This window comes from Photinus pyralis, unplaced genomic scaffold (assembly GCF_008802855.1).
Source record: "Photinus pyralis isolate 1611_PpyrPB1 unplaced genomic scaffold, Ppyr1.3 Ppyr1.4_LG2, whole genome shotgun sequence".
Classification (NCBI taxonomy): Eukaryota; Metazoa; Arthropoda; class Insecta; order Coleoptera; family Lampyridae; genus Photinus; species Photinus pyralis.
The window spans coordinates 30,877,602-30,899,988 of record NW_022170403.1 but is presented as its reverse complement, the minus strand read 5'-3'; the positions used below and the strand labels follow the sequence as shown (position 1 = coordinate 30,899,988).

Here is a 22,387-nt window from a genome sequence, read left to right as displayed (position 1 = left end):
TGCAAGCCCCTTTCGAACTGTCCGCCGATGAACGGGGCAGTCTCGGCTTGCCTTTGGGCCATCCCTTCTTTTTCTTTCCCTGCTTAGCTTCTGCCACCGTCTCCTCATCTAGAGATGTAATACTCGACTCTCTGGACCGAACTCGAGGCAGCGATGTTTTCCGCTTTGCTCCTCGTGTTTCGGTCTCCATATCTGCTTCGGAAGTACAAGTTGATTCAATCACTAGATTGGAATTTCTCGTCACCGGCTTAGTTGCAGGCTTTCCGAAGACAGCTCGAGGATATTGTTCAATTTTAGCGGTAAGAATTTGCATGAGCGATCCCATTTCTTCTTTAATAATTGCTCTTATTTCAGGGCCAATATTTTTAACAGGTTCGGGAGCCGTAACCGGTCTGGACGCCACCTGTGCATAGGAGGAAGTGGGAGCTGTTGGAGTGCCCACTTTCTTTTTAGCTTCTGGGTAAGACAGTCTCTGCACTACTTTGACTTCTTGGATTTTCATTCCTAATTTGAAAACCGGACATGTTTTAGTGACCGCCTTATGCGGCCCTTTGCAATTCGGGCATTCAATTGGTTCTTCACAAGCAGTGCCCTCATGTGCAGGTTTCCCACATACACACCTCCTTTCGTATTTACAGTTTACTGCAGAATGTCCAAATCTTTGGCAGTTAAAACATCTAAGGGGGTTTGGAATATATGGACGCACCTGTAGGGGGTAAAACGCTGCTTGGATTGTCCGTGGTAACCTCGGGGTGTTAAAGGTAAGTACATGGTTGGCAGTGTCTACAAATATTCCCTCCCTCCGTGTCCTAATTCGCCTTACTTCTATCACACCTTGACTTTTTAAATTGTCCTTTATCTCCTCAATGGAGCAATTCAACAAATCACGACAAAATACTACTCCTTTTGACGTATTAAGGATTCCATGAGGTGTTACCTCAACCTCGAATTCACTGAAACGCGTACATTTAATCAGTTGTCGCGACTGTTTATTTGAGACCGTCTCGACCAATAGCTCTCCCTTCACCTTTTTAACATCTTTGACATTTCCTACTATTCCGTATAATACTTTACTTATGAGGAAGGGACTTACAGTTGTAAAGTCACCTTCCTTCCTTCTAACTACCAAGAACCGGGGCGTATCCTCCTCCTTCTTATTGGTAGCATTATCTGGTCGCTGTCGCCGGTCCACAGCAGGCGCAACGCCGCCACCTGCTGAAAGGGCTGTTTCACCACGACTGCCCAACGTGGTCAAAATTGGCGATGTCTGGATGCCCCTCCCAGAATCCTCGGGGCTGACCAGCGAACTGGTGTGGGATTGTGAGACTGCGTCTCTACCCACCTGGGATACAGTGTCCAAATAGAGTTGTACCGACATCGCCATTTATGTCCCTTTGTCGCAGGGACCACACGCCTTTTAGGTGAGGGAACCAGCTAGAGTCCGCATGCTCGCCAAGCACGTAAGTTTCGGAAAACTCCCCTTGCGTGAGTGCTAGCGACTCACTAACGCAGAGCCATTCATCCTCTCGGCACACTCCACCTTAGGATTTCGGGATTAATAGACAGGATAATCAAGGTAGGTTTATAGGATGGAGTTATAGGAATTGGAACAGATTAAGGGTATTTCAGGACACGGTTGGACTAGCCGCCTCCTGTCCCATTGGTCGCCTTCTACGACCTCCAGGGCGGGAGTGGGTCAATTCTACCCCCGAGCCCACAGGGGGTACTCAATGTTGTTTGTACCTGCACGTAAAGTTTGTTATTTTTTCACTCTGTATGACGTTTCAATGGCTGTGATGCACAGTTTCAAGAATAAAGATCTTATTATTATTATTATTATTATTGTCGGTGTTTCTTGTGAGAACTCAGGTCTAGCCTGGTTAACTAATCGCACGGATTAAAATCAAGTAACGATTAGTGTCTGTGTCTGGTGAAGTTATGTAGGGTTCTAAAGAAAAATAAAAAATAAAATAAATATTCACACACTCACATTGGAAATCTAGAGATAGTATGTAATTCATACTTACCAACATAGCTATTAATGGCTTTAATTATTATTATTATTATTATTATTTTCCCTTATGGGTAATGTGATAATTTCGATGATTCTGAGAGACAGAGATTCTTCAGGGTTCGTTCTAAGAAGATTTCAAAAACATTTTCATGATTTGGGAAGCGGAAAATTCTTAAAAGGATGCCTAGATAGATTCATGATAAATAGGTTTTCATAAAGATCTAACGTAATATAGACTAGAAACCAATTTCGAAAGAAAATTCAAAGGGCTGTACCTTTTGAACTAGTAGCCCAATCTTCGAACTGTTTGAAATTATGGATTCTACAGGGCACATTCTATAAGAAAAATTTTTTTCCCGGTCGATCTGGGGCAATTTTTTTCTCGGGGTTCAAAAAAAGGCATATACAACCTTCCTTATTTCCAAAAAACGACTACACCAAAATTTCTCGAGAAAACACTTTTTCTTATTAATTTTGGGGCGTAGAATCCAAAACAATTCGTACTTTTTCGATTAGACTTCTCAATCAAAAGTTATAGACTAGAAACAAATTTCGAAAGAAAATTCAAAGGGCTGTAACTTTTGAACTAGTAGCCCAATCTTGGAACTGTTTGAAATTATGGATTCTACAGGGTACATTCTATAAGAAAATGTCGATCTGAAACAATTTTTTTTCGGGGCTCAAGAAAAGGCAGTGTATAACCTTCCTTTTTTACCAAAAATCGACTACACTAAAATTTCTCGAGAAAACACTTTTTCTTATTAATTTTGGGGCGTAGAGTCCAAAACAATTCGTACTTTTTCCATTACACTTCTCAATCAAAAGTTATAGACTAGAACCCAATTTCGAAAAAAAAAATTCAAAGGGCTGTAACTTTTGAACTACTAGCCCAATCTTCGAACTGTTTGAAATTATGGATTCTACAGGGCACATTCTATAAGAAAAATTTTTTTCCCGGTCGATCTGGGGCAATTTTTTTCTCGGGGTTCAAAAAAAGGCAGTATACAACCTTCCTTATTTCCAAAAAACGACTACACCAAAATTTCTCGAGAAAACACTTTTTCTTATTAATTTTGGGGCGTAGAATCCAAAACAATTCGTACTTTTTCGATCAGACTTCTCAATCAAAAGTTATAATATCTTTTTTTGAAATTTATGTCCAAATAATATTAGATAATGATCTTTGGAAGAGCATGGCAAAATTTCATTTTTAGCATTCCTTTTTAAAATATTTCCATTTTTTATTTCTACTTAATGATGCTATCAAATGTATAAGTTCAACTGTACTTTTTGTCTGTTTTAAAATCTAGTACATAGTAGTAAAATATATTTAAAATATAAATGAAGGCGTTAATTATATTATCATTAAACAAAATTAGGCGTATTTCAGTCAAATGATATTCAATATTGTTATAGGTTTAATGGCCGTTTGCACCGACAAATTTAAGCGGGGCTTAGCTTAAGTGTAGCTTAAAATCCATGACAACCATTGTCTCAATAATCGTTGCCATGGATTTTAAGCTACGCTTAAAGTTGTCGGTGCAAACGGGTATTAGTGTAGAAACATCGCTGTATAATAAATTTTCAGAACGAAAAACCCCAGACCTAGCTGCAAATCCTCATCCTTCTTATGGAGTCCTTTGAAGCTTATCCCGTGCAAAGGTTCTTTAATAAACAGCAAGTTATCCGCACCATTTTCCGAATGTCATCATTTAGTGGTAAACTAACTATATCAAATAATTCAATTAACTATATTCTAACGCGATACGTATGGACGCAATTTATTGATTAGGCACTAATTTGTAGTTTCAGGCCTCTTTCTTTTTTAACGGTCTCATTATCCCAGTACTATAAAATAGATATTACGATGTTTGGTATTTAACAAGCATTTCCATTTTTGTCATTTCAATAATTGTGCTTTCACCCTATTAACGTTTAATTGCCTTATTGTGTAATGTTTAATTCGTTTCCATGTGATGATCGATAAGTAACGTATATACCTAATTAATAACACGAAATTTCACCGACGCATTTCTATGTGAAAAATCGCATTGTGTCGGCGCATTAGTCTGGAAGGCATCATTAGCCAAATAACAATTACCGGCACGGTACAATTTTTTCAATGCGCATTTTTTCCTACGAACAAATCAGACTGAATTCCAGAGAAAGGGAAAAGTGCACGACCTCCCGCATCGGACGGTTTCAATTTCACCATAAAATATTATTGTTGTTACTTTCGACTAAACGCGTAACAAGTAATTGTACTACAAAAACACTCGCAAACCGCGCTCGTTGGTCTTTTTTCTTTGTAATATGCGCTATGAACCGGTTGAATACACTTAGGCAATGCCATAATGTAATTCTTTTGATGGAACTTTAGTTGTTGACCATCACCTTAAATATTACTTAACTCTTTTGGACCAATAGTATCTAATTAACTCAAATGATAGTGCAGTTGAGCAAATGCAGTGGCGACGATGACTGCTTTGCGTTTAGCTTTTATGATACCAAACTAGTGAGAGTGAAAAATTAAATCGATTCATTCAATATGAGATTGTTTTACATATTTCTGGTGTATTCAGTAGGTGAGTACTAGGAGTAATTACTTATAAGTTAGGGGTGCTTAGCTTGATTTATTAGTTAGATTTCAGATTCACGATAGTAATAATTACAATAAACTACCTAAACCCTCAAGGCACCAAATATTGGGTGGATGATACCTATAAAATCGAAAAGAACATCCCCAAACAGTAACTTCTATCCTGTAAAAGAAGAAAAACACGCAAATTGTTAGAGAGCCCTTAGATTATTCCGAAAAGATATTCTCTACTAACCATCTTTTTACATACTTAATAAGTATATAGTAAATAAGCGTATTTCTAATCGGTCCATAATGATGCTTAAATTTATGATACTATGTTAATGTATACAGATTCGTCACTTTAATTCCTTCACCAAACACCTTGGCACACACTTTTTAAAAATGTCGAAATTGTTCGGTTTATGGCATAATGCATTTGGTTGATTAAAAAAAAATCAATAACGAATTTTCGTAAATCTATTCCCATTAGTTTGTCATATAATCATTATTAAAGCACGTAAACTGGATTTAGCTTAGAATAATAGAGAATAATCTTGAATTTTGAGTTGCAATAAGTCGGACCGGGTCATGTTCATGCCATAATTAAAGTTTGGTATTAAAATGAGGTTCTCCTTGACTTAGATTATGGATATTGATGAAATTATTTTCCTTGCGTACATTAGTCTTGAACTTTATTTGATCTACAAAAAATTGCATTTCATCCGAATTTAAAATTGTGGAATTGATATCGCGTATGCTTCCTGTTACGTTATTTTCGCATTTAATCAAACTTATATGGTAAATGAATGCCAAGAAATTGCAATTTCACATGTTAGTTATTCCACTTTCTTCTTATTCATCACGATATGTGCGTGCAGCTGCGGAAGTACGTTTAATACAAGAAATTTTACTTGAAATAAACAAACTGCTTGCTTTTGTTTAAGAAAAATGAATAAACCATTCACTCAAACGTTACCGAAAAGGTTGAGAGATTCTCATTAACCATGTTTGAAGTAGCACAAAGGCATGGTCAATTATTTATTATAGGCCTCGTTGGTAATTGAGATTAATGTCGATCTTGAGTATGACAAGCAAATTACTGTTGTCATTGTCGACAACAACAGAACAATCCAGATTCGAGTACGTAAAATCAAAATCTGAAACAATCTAAAAATCCGATTTCCTTACGATCGATGGTGTCCGTCTGTCCGTGAACACGATAATTTCCAAACGCGTGGGGCGATTTGGTTCAAACCGCATACAACACGCCTATTGAAAATGGATCAAATCCAATAATCCCTCTGGCGCTTTTTTAGATTTACTTTAGGGTTTTTTTAATGTTGCATTATAAGTATGCCATGTGTCAAATGTATTTGTTTTTTTTGTGAAGATAGCGTTTGTTTGTTAATGATTCCGTTAAATCAAAGCTTACACTGATCATTAAAAATATCAAATTTTAGCTTCGTTTAATTTTGCGCAAATATATCATTTTGATATAGGGCATCTCCTATACAAAGGGTCCATATTTTTCGGTTGATAAGGAAAATGAAGGGTATTATAATGTCTGTCTTACTTACATGTAACGGGCGGTTACAAATTATCGATGATTCGCCGTGTATATTCTTCTTATCCTTCGTTTCTCGATGTCGGTGTAAAGTATGGGTAAATAATGGGTATGTAATAAGGAATAATTAAGTCAGTTTTGATCTTCACAGATCCTTGGTTAATTTCAACAAATAATAATCAAAAGTTGGGCAAGATATTACTACAGAAATTGATACTCTAATATGCCTGGAGGAATTACACAATTTTCATAATTCGGTGTACGTTTGAATTTCAGAACCTTTTTGTTCCATGTGAGTAAGGATTAGTGTTTGTAATAATTACGATTGCAAAAGATCTGAATTTTAACTAAACACACAAATAAAGCAAATAATTACAGTTACGATGAACCTAAAAAGAAACCTAAACCTAAACTATCTAAACAATTCTAAATTTTTGAAAATACTTTAGCACTTCAGTCACCGGGTTAAATTCGTACTTCATAAATAACTCAGATCGACCCGGGAAAAAAAATTTCTTATAGAATGTGGCCTGTAGAATCCATAATTTCAAACAGTTCCAAGATTGGGCTACCAGTTCAAAAGTTACAGCCCTTTGAATTTTCTTTCGAAATTGGTTTCTAGTCTATAACTTTTGATTGAGAAGTCTGATCGAAAAAGCACGAATTGTTTTGGATTCTACGCACCAAAATTAATAAGAAAAAGTGTTTTCCCGAGAAATTTTGGTGTAGTCGATTTTTGGTAAAAAAGGAAGGTTATACACTGCCCTTTTTTGAGGCCTGCAAAAAATTTGTCTCAGATCGACCCGGAAAAAATTGTACTTATGGAATGTGGCCTGTAGAATCCATAATTTCAACCAGTTACCAAGATTGGGCTACTAGTCAAAAGTTAAAGAACTTTGTCATTAATTCTTCACAACAAAATCGACCGCCGAGTTTTTTAAAGTTACGTACGCTGTTGGATTTAATTAGTATAAAGGAATATTGTCTTTTACCTTATGAATGAAGTCTCTTGATTCAGCATGAGTTTGTTGAACTTGATTCGGTCGATGTCGAACCTTGGAATTTTTTTCTGAGGCTCGTCGTAGATGGCCACCTTCTGGTTGTTTGAATTTTGTCACCCTCCTCTGCAGTTCAGTTTCCTCGAATAAATGAAGTACAGCACTCGATTTGTATTTAAAACGTCACTGCTCCTTAGTTTTGAAAACAAATCTAGCGATTAAACAATTTGAAAGCGATGTACAAAACGCGTGCTTTAGCCGTTGGTCTTTTCAGATTGACTAGTTCGTGAACCCTTTTTAAAAACTGCACGTTACTGCTATTTCACTTTCCATCCCGATATTTTTACACGAATATGCACTTGTTTTGCTTTACACTTTGACTGGGTACTATTGTCCTAAACGACAATCGTTTTAGGCACTATTTTGCAAGTTTGTGGTAGTGCGCGTTAAAAACCTGCGATTAGCATGCGACCTTCACGACGACTTCAATCGCATTGATTAAAATTTACCCTTTGTCTCCGACCAAAGTACATTCCCTCTATTCTAAATTTAAACTTACAACAAATTATACTATCTACGTTTACAAAACCTAATATACATTATATACAGTGGATTTCAAATTGATATTAGTTTACGTCTGTCACGTCGCATTATGTTTAAATGAAAATATTCACACCCATTACATACATTCCAAAATTGAATTTATTAAATATACTCAAAATTTACTATTCAGAAACTGATCAGTGAAATTAACTCAAATTTGGTCTAGACTTACAAATCAGTAAAAACCAAGACAATCTACCTAAAATAATAAAGTGTGAGTCAATTTCTGGCACACATAGGTAAATACAAGTCGTACAAAACTGAATGAAACGAGCTATTTAAATAATCCTTGTATGAGGGTATACGTCGTATACTCTTGAAGATTATTCGCATTAATAATCGTAATTTTGGAATTCCGTTTTCGGCAACAGAACTGTTCTACGATTTTCTTTAAGGCATAAACAATGTGTTCATTCAATTGAATAATCAAAGGTCTTTATTATGATTAAACAACAAATTGTATTAACCATAACTTGCTTCATAAGGTGAGGTTCCGGAAGCGGCAAACCCGTGAATCCGGTATCAGGATTAGGAAAAAAAAACAATATAAATTTCATATCGATCATAAAAACATAAAAAAAGGCAATAAATAGTTAAAAACGAAAAAAGCATACACTCTTCTTGGTGCAGTCAAAGAAGCAGGTGTAGCGTGCGTGAGCAGGGACGTAAGTGACCTTTTGAGCAATCTGTTGAGAGTGCTTGGCCGACTGGCTGGCTGGCTGACAGCAAATGCTGCCTCGTAGAAGAACGCTTGTAGAAAGACAACCCACCGGGTCCATGTAATTAACAACTTTAGGGACGGAGCTACATGATGTGGGGCATCTGGGCGCCATCCTCGAGCGTGTTATACTAACGTGGTGATTTTTCAGTTTTTTTCTATCTTCTTCTAACCAAAAGTAACAGTGCATCTAATCAAATTTCATTTAAATGTCTTCATAAATGAAAAAAGTTAGCATTACACATACGTTAAACCAAATTTTTGAGACTCCGCATGCGCAAAACAAAAATAACTGTACGCACGGAATCCTTGCATTAAGCCCTTCCAAATGAGACCCATATCGCTCAGTATGTGTGACGGACGGACAGACGAACAACAAAATGCAGCCAATAGCGATTTTTCACTTTGAGGAAAATATGGTAAAAAATAGATAGGAACCGGTATCACTCATGGCGTGTCATATTTTTGAAAAGAATAATTAATAAGCTATCTTTTACATTAAAATATACAGGGTGTTCCGCTAAATAAATGAGATTAGGTCCGATAAGTTTTTTCCCGACTCCGTAAACTTATTTTGTATAAATACAATGATGAAACCTATCAACGATTCTTATTTATAGGCAAAAAACCAATTTCAAGAAGAAATTGACGGGGCTGTAACTTTGTTTGAAGTTATGGATTCTACATGTCAAAATCTATAAGAAAATGTTTTTTCCCGGTCGATTTCTGACAACTCATTTTTCCGATTCAAAATATAGGCAAGACTTTGCATTTTCACCGAAAATCGACTACCCCAAAAATGATCGGGAAAACACTTTTTCCTATTAATGTAGCTTCGTAGATTCCAAAACGTCTCGAATTTTGTCGATTACACCCCAATTTCGACAAAAATTCAAGGGAATGTATTTTCGTTTTTAAAAACTAATACCAAACTTTGTTGAGATCATTTTTGTGCACCTCTGCGTTCCATATTTTTGTGTTATGGTTCTTGAGATAATAATTAAAAAGAAACTCAAATTTTGGAGGATAGCTCCCAAAAAATCCATTTCGAACATCGGTTTACTTCGAGAAATGTTTGTTTTGTATGTATGTGCGTCATTTTGTTTTGTGAAAACTGTAAAACCTGTTACTTTGCATAACATTTACAAACATTCTTCTGAGAACGAACACAAGACGCATATCCCCTTCCTAACTATGGAAAATCGTACTTCTCGTTCCCCCCATCCAAGTGTATACTTGTTTCCAATACAAAGATCAATTCAACTTGTGTTTGGCCACCCTGCCAGAAATTTGTGCCTAACCGTATGAACATATTTATTATGGTGTTTTATACCTTTTCTTTCTATTGTTTTTCAAAATTTTTGGCGCTTGTTTACATTGCCTCCTCTTTTTCACTTCTCAGTTTTTTTTTAATTTCAGTTCTTTTATTTCAGAAAACAAATGAGTAACGAAAAACAATTGAATTTTTTTAAATGGCAGTGCATCTTTTCAGTACGCTCATTTGATAGAGATTTTTTTCTCTTTTCGATGATGTAACAGGTTAGTACCCTAATACAAATTTTTCAAAAAGAAACCTATTACAATTACATCCATAACATTAATACATTAAAATAAAACCAATGACGTGTACGTTAATATTATTAAACCTTGAAGACAAAATGAAATTAGCGATAAAATGNTTGTTGTTGATATGAAATCCACATTCGTTACTACCCAAAAGGAAATGTGCTGGTGTCAAAAACATTAAATTTTCGGGCTGATCATCCAAGTAGGTAAGCGGTCTCATATTCACCGTAGCTTCAATTTCTGAAATGATGGTTTGTAGTTCGTCACAATCAAGGGATTTCTTTCCAAGTGACAATTTTAGAGCATCTTTTACAGTTTTGACCATTCGTTCCCAAAATCCGCCCCACCACGCGGCGCGCTCCACAATAAATCTCCATTCAATGCAACGTCCTGTGACAAAATTTTGAAATTTATCGGTGCAAATTATTTTGTATAATTCTTTCAATTCTAAAGCTGTTCTCTTAAATGTTTTCGCGTTGTCTGAATAAATGATATCCGGAACTCCCCTTCTTGAAATGAACCGTCTAAATGCGTTAATACAGCTCTCTGCTGTTAGATTAGGAACTATTTCAAGATGTACGGCACGTACCACAGCACACGTTAACAGCATGATGTAAGCCTTTTGCCGCCTCGATTCGTTGATAATGTATAGAGGTCCAGCGAAATCTAGGCCCGTTACCTTAAATGGTTCTGCTGAAGACACCCTACTTCTTGGTAAGGGTGCAAAAGGTTCATTGCCAGGTTTTGCTCGTAATCTCTTGCAAATTATGCATTTGCTCAGTATAGATTTTACTCTTTGCCTGCATTGTAAAATCCAAAATCGTTTTCTTATATGTACCATCGTCACGTTTACTCCACCATGCATTGTGGAAACATGAGAGTTCGAAATAAGTTTATCCGTTAGAAATGACGTTTTAGGTAACACCACAGGATATTTCGTTTGGTACGGTAAGGAGCTTTCCTGTAAACGGCCTCCTAATCTCATTATATCGTCTTCATCAAGAAAGGGACTTAGCGTTAAAACTCGAGAAGAGGGTTCAATTTTTTTACCTCTTCTTAGGTCAGCTATTTCACTTGAAAAATGCTGTCCTTGAGTTACCTTTATCCAATATCTTTCAGCCTCCTTTAACTCTTGAGCCTTCAAGCTTCCAGTTCTTTTGTTCTTTTTATTTCTTAGATTATGGGAATATCTTTTAACATAAGCGGTAATGCTAAAGATTTTCTCCAAACTACTGAATCTCTCAAGTTTGAAGATTGGTTCGTTATTCTGGATTACTTCTTCTCCTTGTACGAGCAAAACAGATGCTTCAGATCCTATCGCGATATCTTCTTCAGGCCATTCTTCTGGTTTAAATTTCAGCCAATTAGGTCCATGTTTCCAAACTTCCGATGTCATAAGACCTTTAGATGTTACACCCCTCGTTAGTAAATCTGCTGGATTCTCTGCCCCTGGACAATGGCGCCATACTCCAACTGAGTTCTTCTTAATTTCAGTTACACGACTGCGAACATACGGTTTCCACCTGTCAGCTTTGCCCATGATCCAATATATCGTTATTTTCGAATCTGTCCACAAAGTGCAGGAATGAAATTTAACGTCAATATTTTCAAGTATAAATTTCTGAAGTCGAGTTGCACAGACTGCCGCGGTGAGTTCCAGTTTTGGTAACGTTAAGCTCTTATCTCCCTTTTTGTCAATTGGAGCTACTCTACCCTTAGACATGATAAAGTTACATTCGACTTCGTTTTCGTTAACTACTCTGAGATACGCCACTGCTCCATACGCCTTTGGGCTCGCGTCCGCAAAAATGTGAAGTGAAACTTCGGAGTTTCTGTCTTCGAGTGCACATCTGGTAAACGAAAAATGTTTCAAAGATTTCAGTTCAAAACACCATCTCAACCATTCATTGGTGATATTATCAGGTGTGGTTGAATCCCAGTCGACCTTAAGTTTCCAAATTTCTTGGAGCAATATCTTATTTGCTCTTACCAAAAAGGGACTCATAAAGCCAAGTGGATCATAAATTTTCGATACTATTTGTAGCACCCCACGTTTCGTTATAGATTTATTATCGATTTCATATAAAACTGAAGTTATATCTACTGCTAACTCGTCATCGTTATGGTACCATAAAATTCCAAGTACTTTCTTGGCATTAACGTTTTCCTCGCGTTTCATCAATTTTCTGAGCGAAACGTCATTGCTGTTCCACTTACGTAAATTCATATTAGCTTTAGCTAAAATTTCTTTGGACTCTTAGTAAATACGTTCGGCTTGAGTTACGTTATCAACTGCTACTACCAAGTCATCCACATAGAATGAAGACCTCAAAATTTCGCAAGTGTCTGCTAGATTTTCCGGCTGCGATTGTAAAAGTTTCTTAAGTGTAACCGCCAGCAAGAAGGGACTGCACTTAATCCCAAACGTTACACGTTTCATTCGGTATTTTGATATTCGTGGAAGATTATTGACGTCATCAATAGGAACGCTATACCACAAAAAACTGTGAGAATTACGATCGCGTTCTGCTATAGCGATTTGCAAGAAAGCTTTCTCGATATCGGCTGTAAATGCAACTCGTCCGACACGAAAGTTCATTAAAATTCGTAAAAGAAACGGCACTAAATTTTCGCCTTGCAAAAGTACGTCATTTAACGAAAGCATACCAGGGGCGTGCGCCGACGCGTCAAACACGATCCTTAATTTTGAAGTGTCTTTGTCATCCCGATATACCGCCCGGTGCGGCATAAAATAAATTCGAATGTCATTTGTCACTTCCGGTAAAAGTTCGGCACAATCATTGTTCATGTATTCACGCATCGCACAATCGTATTCCCGAAGTTTGCCGCGTTCGTTGAGTTTGCGCGTTAATGACTTTAGCCTATTGAAGGCACCGTTAAAATTAGAGTCAACCCGTACGTTTAGCTCTATCCAAGGCATGGCAACACAATATCTATCGTTTTCAAAAGTTATATTCTCATCTAAAAAGTGTTTAGTATGAGATTTGTCCGTCACGTTATCATTGTTTATCCCGATTGTTTCAAGAGTCCAAAAGTTTTCTTAACCCGTTACCAACAGTCTCACAATCGAGCTCGCACTGTACGTGTAAAATGTTCGCCACGTTAATCCCGACCGAAAACGCATATTCGTTAAAATGTCCGCTGCCTACACCGTGAATTGTCCAACCAAATTTGGTTTCGATCGCCATCAAGTCTTCAGTGATTTTCTTCGTGTTATTGGTCACTATTTTCCAATAAAAATCAGAACCAATTAAAAGCGATATTCCATGATGAACGTTAACGTTAGAGTAGCACAAATCCGCTAATCGATAATTTATGCTGAACTCATGTATCAATGGTTCTTTTAATGACGGTGCGCTCAATGAATCAAAACAAATTTCGGGCACTTCAATCGCGTTGAGAGTCACCTCATCGTTAATATACTCGCTTTTCAACGTTAATGATACTTTTCGACATAAGCGAGCCGGAGCCCTTTCAGATTTTCCAAAAGGCATTATCGATATTTTGTGTGTCCCTATAACAGGTAAGTTATGCTTTCGTGACACACATTCTTTGATAAAAGTTAAATGGCTACCTCCATCTATAACCATACGTAAAAAACTCTTAGGTAGGCCACTGTTCGTTATTATTTGTGCACAAGCGGTTTGTAAATAAATTATTTTGCCTAAGCACCCGTTCGCTAACAAATTTGTCGACTCAAATTTACTACTCGATGCGTCATTTTTCGTGGATGCAGTTACAGTTGCAGATTTCTTCTTATAATCTGGATCACACATAGACGTTGCGTGTTTCGCTTTACACTTTGCGCAAGATACATTTACTCGACAAAACCTTGAATTGTGATTCGACTTGGTACATCGGAAACAGCACCCTTTAGATTTTAAAATCTCTTTCTTTTGCGCCAGCGTTATTTTGCTATCACAATCCATCGCGCCATGATCGTTAGAGTTGCAAAACAAGCACTGTTCTTTTACAGATGTAAGCAAACCTGCTGCTGTGCACGTTTTATCACTAGATTTCTGAAATCTATTTTTGTGAACTGAATTTTTCTCGTTACTTTTAGGCTCATCTTCCAAAACTTTAGCCTGTTCAATTGATTCTACTTCTAACTTAATAAAGTTTAAAAGTTGAGAAATTTGATGTTCATATGAGATTTCTTTAGAACTTATGACACTTCCAGCAACAGACTCGTTATCATCATTATCATTAGTTGTAACCTGTCGTTTGAGGAATTCAGTTCTCATAGTAAAGGGTAGTGCTTTTAATAAAATAGATTTCACCATCATCCCATAATTTTGTGGAGACACTCCCAGCGTCTGCAGAGATCGCGTTATTTTTGAAGCTGTATTGTATAATTTTCTCAATGAAACATCATTTGTGGTTTTGACTGGAGTTAAAGCTAACAGCTGTTGAGTGTAGTTATCGGCAATTTTTTCGTTATTTCCGTACTGCTCCTTTAAAAGCTCAACTGCATCTTTATAGCTTGAACTACTGGACGTTAAACCTTGAACGGTTATTGAAGCATTTCCAGTTAAAACAGACTTTAAATATGTAAACTTAGAAGATTCCCCTAGATCGTTATTATTGTGAACAGCAGTCTCAAACTGCTCCCAAAAGGCAGGCCACATTTTATAATCACCGTTAAATTTTACTAATTCTAATTTGGGTAATCTCACCGCCCTTTTGGTTTCTGCCCTTGTAGAAGCTGCTCTGGCTGCACGTCCTTCGGCTGTAATGGACCCCACGTCTTCTTCGGCGTCGACGATGCTGGCTGCATATTTTCCACCCGCGCTTGATAGTTCGAATTCCAACCTGGCAATCGCTGCAACCGCCTTATCTTCGTATTCGATAATTTTCTCGCACTCTGATTCAATCTTATCGACGGGTATCTCACTTGCTACTTCAATATTTACGCGTTTTAACGAGTCGTTCACCGATTTCAGTCTGTTAATTAAAACAATAGCTTCCTTGTGGTCAACCGGCGCGTTATCATCAGACATTTCGTTAGCCCGATCCACAAGTTTCGTTAGCTGCGTCCGATACGTTTTCTTTAGCGCTTGATTCATGATATGCTTCAGTTAATGCACTATTTTTGACAAACAGTTCACGTTATGACGTTAATCAAATTTTTACACTTTAACTGTCAATACCGGCACGTCCGTTAGAAACCGAATTGTCCGTTATTAAAGTTCCACGATTCACTTTCCTCTTTCCCGGGTTTCGGCACCATGAAAAAAAGCATCGACAATTGGTAAAACACGGTATTTTAATAGTGCTTTATTTATCAATGAATTAAACGAATTCACAAAACAAATACGTAGGTACAATACGTTACTACGCTAATATCAATAATTCTCGATCTTCCTATTTTTCCCGCCTACTTCTTTTTTGCTACCCTTGATTATTCACGGGATTTTCCACAGTAACATGTTAGCAGCACTATACAATTTTTCAAAAACCTATTACAGATACATCGCTAAGCATTAATCTGATATCCTGTCCTTAAAATAAAATGGTAACAAACGTGCACATTCATTTGTTTTATTTTAATGTACGATATCTAGATTACTGTTATTGATGTGATTATAATAATTTTTTTTTAAATTTTCTAGTATTAGGGTACTAACCTGTTACGTCATCAAAAAGAGAAAAAAAATCTCTATCAAATGAGTCTAATGAAAAGGTGCACTGCCATTTAAAAAAATTCAATTGTTTTTCGTTAGTCATTTGTTTTCTGAAATAAAAACAACTGAATGCTGCCTTATTATGAGAAATCAAATAAAACTTTTATATAGACAATTTTTGAATACACTCCATATTTAGCGAGATATATACCCATACCCATACATAATGGGCACTCTGCACATTACTTTATACAACTGTGTGGTTCATTGGCAATTAAATAATGTAACTAAAGTTGACCTACTTGCCAATGGTTTTAAACAGGAACATAAATCGCTTTAAATTACTATCAGCAAGGCTAAGGGAAGAGCATATACATTGTACATTATGTAAAAGCAAAGCAAATAAAAGTAATAGAGATAATGGTTGAAGAAATTGATTTGAAAGAAATAGAAAAATTATGGGTAGGGGTAGTATCAGATTGGTTACAGGAAGTTATGGAAAATATACTGAAGTGCGTTATAGAGAATTGGAAGGTATAGGCGGCAGATAGAAATAATTGGAAAAAGCTCGTAAGTAAGTAAATCGCCCACACCGTTGAGCTGAATACGGGGACTTCTAATTCACCTCTCAAAATAGTACATTCCTTCAGTGAAGAATCGGTAAAATTACCATGACTTAATATATGTATATAAATTAAACAATACATCTATAATGGAAGCCCTTTTATTTTGCACTGTATTGTATACTGTATAGTGAATGAATGCCCTTAAGCTTAAGTCCATATTCATGATTCAGATCTTGTAATGAATATTCTTCCTTAAAACAATTACTCTATCCTTTTAGTAGGAGTTAAGTCAATATGGAATTGGTAATTATAGTTTCAACAAAAATTTGCCATGTACGGTTAATAAATTTCATTTGGTGAGAATATCAGTATTTTCATCGAAGGTACATACCTACGAACGATATAATAGAAAATTTGTGAACGTAAATACCTGACATTGCACGTGCGGGGCTTTATTCAATTTTTGAAACAGGCATTGACCTGAAGTATAATTTCAATTCGTATTGTTAACTAAATTGTTATTCTAAACGTTTTAGCTGCAACGACGCCACACGAAAGTAGGGGCGAGGAAAATTCGCAAGAGAAAAAAGCTTCGATCCCGTTGTCATCCCTCGGGAATTCTAACATAACCGTATATTTTGGATACGCCAACAACCCGTTTGGGCCATCAGTACGTTTCGGGCGCGGAAACGTAAAGTAAGTGAATAAAAAAAAATTATTTGCAGTATGATATTACCATAAAGAAATAGAAAACGGTAAAAAGGGTATTGGTATGGATTTACATTTAAAGAAACTAAATCGAAGTGCGTCTACTTGTAGGTAGTTGACATTTACGTTGAAATTTTTTATTAGACCAGGTTGCGGCGAAGGCTTATTCGTTGCTTTCTTGATGGAGATCCTGCCAATTTTGATATTAACGTTACGATTGAGCGCATATGATTGCATCTGTCAACGGATAGACGGGCATGAGTGTCGTTAAATTAGCTTTCTGAAAATATCGGCCGGTGTAGGAAAATTGGGCTCCGAAAACCCGCTCCCGGAATATTCTGTCCCTCCCGATCAAAAAATATAGATTTCATTTTATTTTTCACTTTTTGCCTTTAATATACATTCATCACACGAGATAAACAAATAAATCTGCCAAATATCGCATAGGCTTTACAAAAGAATTAAATATGGAAGTTTATACAAATCAATTTAGGTACCAAAGAAGTAATATCTAAGGTTACCACCCTCGTATGTCGTATGTATGGTCCTTAAACTGGTAATAAGAATTAAATGGAAATGGAAATTGCGGTACCCAAATATCAGCCAAAACCTAAAGAAAGGTAGGTACACTCTAAGTATATGAAATACAAATGCCGGTACTTATGATAATAAAAGAAGAACTCAAATTATTTTCGAGGACAACAAGTAATAAACCGTGAACAATAATAATGCTTTGTAATGTAATGGAGAGAATAAATCGTTACAAGTTTCTCAAAGTCAAATCATTTACTAAAATATGAATATTACTTTATTTTTTTCGCTATGTCAGAAATCATATGATTGAGCAAAGATTTGTTTATAAATTTAAAGAACTTCTTAACAATTAAAATGTCAATATTTCGCAAATCAATGGGAAAACAGCTTACCCCACAAATTTGTCATCCGAAAATTGACTGCCTCAATGCCGTTTGCCAAACTTTTGAGATTATTGAATTTTTTAAAAGATTGATTTACAAATTGGAGAAAATGGAAATTCGACGGCCACGTTAATGGTTGAAAGAAAAACCTAGTTCAAAAGGCGCAATCCTTGATGACGCTTGGGATGCCTGGTGAGCAAATTGAGTTAACCAATGACTGTCAGATATCGAAAGAAATGTGGGAGAAACTGCAGAGAATTCACGTGACGCAGGGACCACTAAGAAAATCAACGCTGATCAGAAAGTTGGCAGTAACAAGACTAGAGGAGGATTTAAGGAAGCAGGAATTTAGAACTCCATAGTTTCAAAGAAGAGTTTCGAGAGAAATCTATCGGGGAAAGTGAAAAGAAAAAGAAAGAATTTCCTGAAAGTGCCACCAGTGTAAAAAGAAAAGGTACATGGCCACATTTTGCAATCATAAAGAGACAACAAATGGCAGCATCAAGAGCTAATCTTCTCTTGCATGATTATTCCAAAATAACGTTCACGTTTGTAGGTAATTTGTTTCTAGCGCGTTTTTTTGAGGGACAACTGTGTGAGGTTACAAATTAGGAAAATTTCTGCTGTTTCAGCGACTCCCACTTAGAATACGTTGATGAATCTCCAGGAAACAGTAACAGCAGCGCCTTCAACACTGACGCTGATACTGAAGAATATAATTTTTCAAACCGAAGAAAAAGAGGCGTGATTCATCTCTACAATATGATCAGTTGCGCTACAGGATGCGATCCCTTAATTTATAAGGGCTACGGATGCTATTGTGGATTTTTGGGTTCTGGATACCCAGTAGACGGAATTGACAGGTAAAGCACTCATACAAGAAATTATATAATACTGGTATAATCCCCCGTGTACATTTTCATTAATAACATTAATAAATTTACGTAAAATGTCGTAGGTGCTGCAAGAAACACGACCGATGTTACGATGCATCCGATTGTCCGACATTTTTAGAATATTTTATTCCTTTTTACTGGAAATGCTTCAACAATAAACCCATTTGTGGGAATGGTAAGGGCAAATCTGGTCAAAACTACCGATTCGTTACAAACTTCTGTTGCAGCAATAGATAATGATGAATGGAACGATGCAGGATCGTGTGCATATAAAATATGTCGTTGCGACAAGATGCTTTCCGAATGCTTAAGTAAATATCCTTGTCCATCCTCCAGAGCACTCTGTCACTCGTCTCCAGTACGACTGCTCCAAAACGCACTTATGGTGCCGTAATTGTCAACGTTCGTGCTTAAAATTTTAGTCTTTATCCGTGTACATAATCTAAACATTATAGTAATAATTGTATATGTGTATTATTAACTTGACACCTTTTAATAAGACCAAACATTTTCTCAATTTTCTCTTCGTGGTTGCGCAAACGCATCCCAACATCGGTATTTGTTAATATTTCAAATAAAGTTGTCTGCATCTTAAATAAAAATGCGGATTTTGGAGTACATAAAAAATTAATGTTGCAAAATTAACAGTACGCTTTGGGCACACAATTTGTGGACACGATTCTCTAGAATTGTTACAGTTTTTCAGGGTCTACACGTTCACAAGCTTCGAGGCTCGTTTATCATACCAAATCCTCAAAAATATCCATAAATAATGATTTTATAGATTTTATAATTTTTGATTGGGCGTTTTATTAATGGATATATCTCTCACGTTCAGCGGCCAAGTAATGTTTTAATATTAAATTAAAAGAAATGTATAAAACAAGTTCCAAAACCAACCCTTAAGTAGAGGTGGTTTATTTCGTAAAGCAAGTAGTTATGCAAAATCCATTATATCGAGCTCAGTGCCGGACCTTAAGTGAAGTTCGATCCAAATTATGAGTTGCTCTCGTTGAAATAAATATAAGTGTAGTACCCCCTTTTCTACGCATCTAAACCACAACGTTTTAAAGACAAAAAATCACGTACTCCACCTCGCACGCCGCCAGCCAGGGGCGAATCCGTAAATCGTCATTCATTCAAAGCTGATGTTGTTGCCACTTGGGCCCGGGATGGGTGGGACATATTTATTTCAACGAGAGCAACTCATAATTTGGGTCGAACTTCACTTAAGGTAAGTTCGTTTGATCCATAAATTATAAGTTGCTCTCGTCTCATAAATATAAGTGTAGATCTTGAAAGAAGCAACAACATCTAATCAAAGTATCATAACTTCATCAAAACCTATTAGGTTACTAAAAGTGCCTAAATTAGAATTGAGCGTTCTAAAGAAATCAATACACTGAACAAAAATTTCGGTGCTTCACTATTAATTAAAGAGGACTGCACTAGCAAGTCCTGTAATTTGTCAAAGGGTCTAAGTCTTTTATAAAATCGAGCAAACGTCTGTGACTTTGCCGACCAACTAGCAATAGTTATAGAAGCTGAAGCATGCCGAGTATTGTGTGCAGCAAACAAAATAGTATCCATCCCACTAGATTTTAAGACATCTTAATCCACCTGCTAATTGACTGACTCGACACCTTCTGAAGGGATCTCTTGTGGGCTATAAAAAAANAGAATTCTAATTGTATAATTAATAGTCTTAAGCTTTCGAATGATAATGTAAATAGCTATCGTCTTAAATAAATTTGACGTTTCTTCTTGTCAGAAAATTATCAGTTGCTACGCAACACTTTCCGGCATTGTGATGTAATAGATCACTTTCCGGACTCAAATGAATGATGTAATGTACTGTATAGCGGACAGTATGAAATAAAGGAGTTTCTACTCATATGGGTTAATGAATACATTAAACGTTCCAATTTTATGAAGTAAGAGTATAAATTCTTCACATTATTGGATAACAGCAGTGAGTAATAATTAATCACTGGGCATGGCTTTAAAAAAACTCACCGCAGCCAGCCAATGAGAAAGATTCATAAAAAACAAAGAATCGATCTGTCAATTTATCTGGTTGTAACTTCCCTTTGTATCGAAATATAGGACTTGCCCAAATCTAAGAATTAGATTTAATAACACAAAAAACAAAATGTGAATGCAAAATTGTATAATTGAAAATCAATATTAAATTAAATAAAACATCCCATGCTAATTTAGACCGGTTTTAATATAAATTAAGTTGCTGAATTGAACTCAAAGGAAAAGATCACTGTATTACCGACGCATCGAATTTGAAAGTGTCAAGATGGATAGCGAAAATGAAAATAATGAAGTTGTACGCCGCCGCCAAATATAACAGAAACGGCAAAAAAATTATGTTTAAATTTATAGCCGGAAAAGTCTAAATATCTTAGATCGATCTAAGCTAAATATAAATATGAAAATTTGAATATTTCACTCGCATTTTCTCGACCTAAAAGACAACTACTTACTACTTACAAAAGGATCTTCAAAGTGTAAAAATAGGAAGTGAGGTGAAGTATTCGTATACAAATTCTGTTACTTCGTAAGTCGCACATGCCTGTTATTTTGTCGTAGTTTTGGTAGTACCCGCATTATTCAATGTTTAGGCGATTAGCTATAATTACATATAGCAATAAACCCACAATTTTAACGATCAAATTTTAAGAAATGAGAGACGAAAGCTTGGCAACCTTTTGACATCTCTGATATCATCTCAATTGTCACACTGTCACAGTATGACCAACTTTAAATATTTATAAAATAACTCAACTGCAATTGGTATGGTAACAAACGTCAAGTTTCAATATTTTCATTAAATTTTGCCAAATATTCGTAGAAAAAGTATAGTATTCTATTCGCATGTAATGGCTATTACTCATTCGAAAGAATTACGGCACTCGCCTTCGGCTCGTGCCGCAAACACATTCTCATGAGTAATAACCACCATTACATGCTCATGGAATAATATACTATTTTTTGGGATTGATCTACTACATCAAATGCTTTAGAATAATCAAAAAAAAGTCCAGTGACTTTTTTCCCTAATTCGAGATTTCGGAAGATACAGCGTACAGATGAAAGGACTGCATCTTGGGTGGATAATCCTCTTCGGAAACCAAATTGATGCGGATACAGGATCTTGTGGCGTAGTAAGAAGTTCATTAATCGTGCATAAAACGCTTTCTCAAGAATTTTTGAGAAAGCAGATAGCAAAGATATGGGTCGGTAATTTCCAAATTCGTTTGAGAATAGACCATAATTTAAACAGTTCCAAGATTGGGCTACTAGTTCAAAACTTACAGCCCTTTGAATTTTCTTTCGAAATTGGTTTCTAGTCTATAACTTTTGATTGAGAAGTCTGATCGAAAAAGTACGAATTGTTTTGGATTCTACGCACCAAAATTAATAAGGAAAAGTTTTTTCCCGAGAAATTTTGGTGCAGTCGATTTTTGGAAAAAAGGAAGGTTATACCAAAGAGTAACCATGGGTACTCTTTGCTAGCACTCACACTTGAATCTGAAGTACTGGCTGCTAAATAGGTACCCAGAAATAACCCTACTGTGTTTTATTAATAAATGATGCTG

At 36.2% G+C, this 22,387-nt stretch overlaps 1 protein-coding gene across 1 annotated transcript; it reads left to right on the top strand.

The window, feature by feature from the left end:
- Positions 1-4,302: 4,302 nt before the first annotated feature.
- LOC116163118 (phospholipase A2 A2-actitoxin-Ucs2a) lies at positions 4,303-19,196 on the top strand. The gene is made up of 5 exons (XM_031476967.1): positions 4,303-4,599; positions 16,792-16,951; positions 18,513-18,743; positions 18,839-18,951; positions 19,004-19,196. The coding sequence occupies exons 1-5, from the start codon at positions 4,563-4,565 to the stop codon at positions 19,168-19,170; spliced, it is 708 nt and encodes a 235-aa protein (XP_031332827.1). The 5' UTR covers positions 4,303-4,562; the 3' UTR covers positions 19,171-19,196.
- Positions 19,197-22,387: the final 3,191 nt, after the last annotated feature.

Excerpts from the sequence above, each read along its gene's own strand:
- LOC116163118 (XM_031476967.1), top strand. The coding sequence starts at position 4,563 with ATGAGATTGTTTTACATATTTCTGGTGTATTCAGTAG. Across the intron at positions 18,744-18,838 it reads CCAGTAGACGGAATTGACAG|GTGCTGCAAGAAACACGACC; the intron begins GTAAAGCACTCA and ends AAAATGTCGTAG. Across the intron at positions 18,952-19,003 it reads TAAACCCATTTGTGGGAATG|CAATAGATAATGATGAATGG; the intron begins GTAAGGGCAAAT and ends CTTCTGTTGCAG.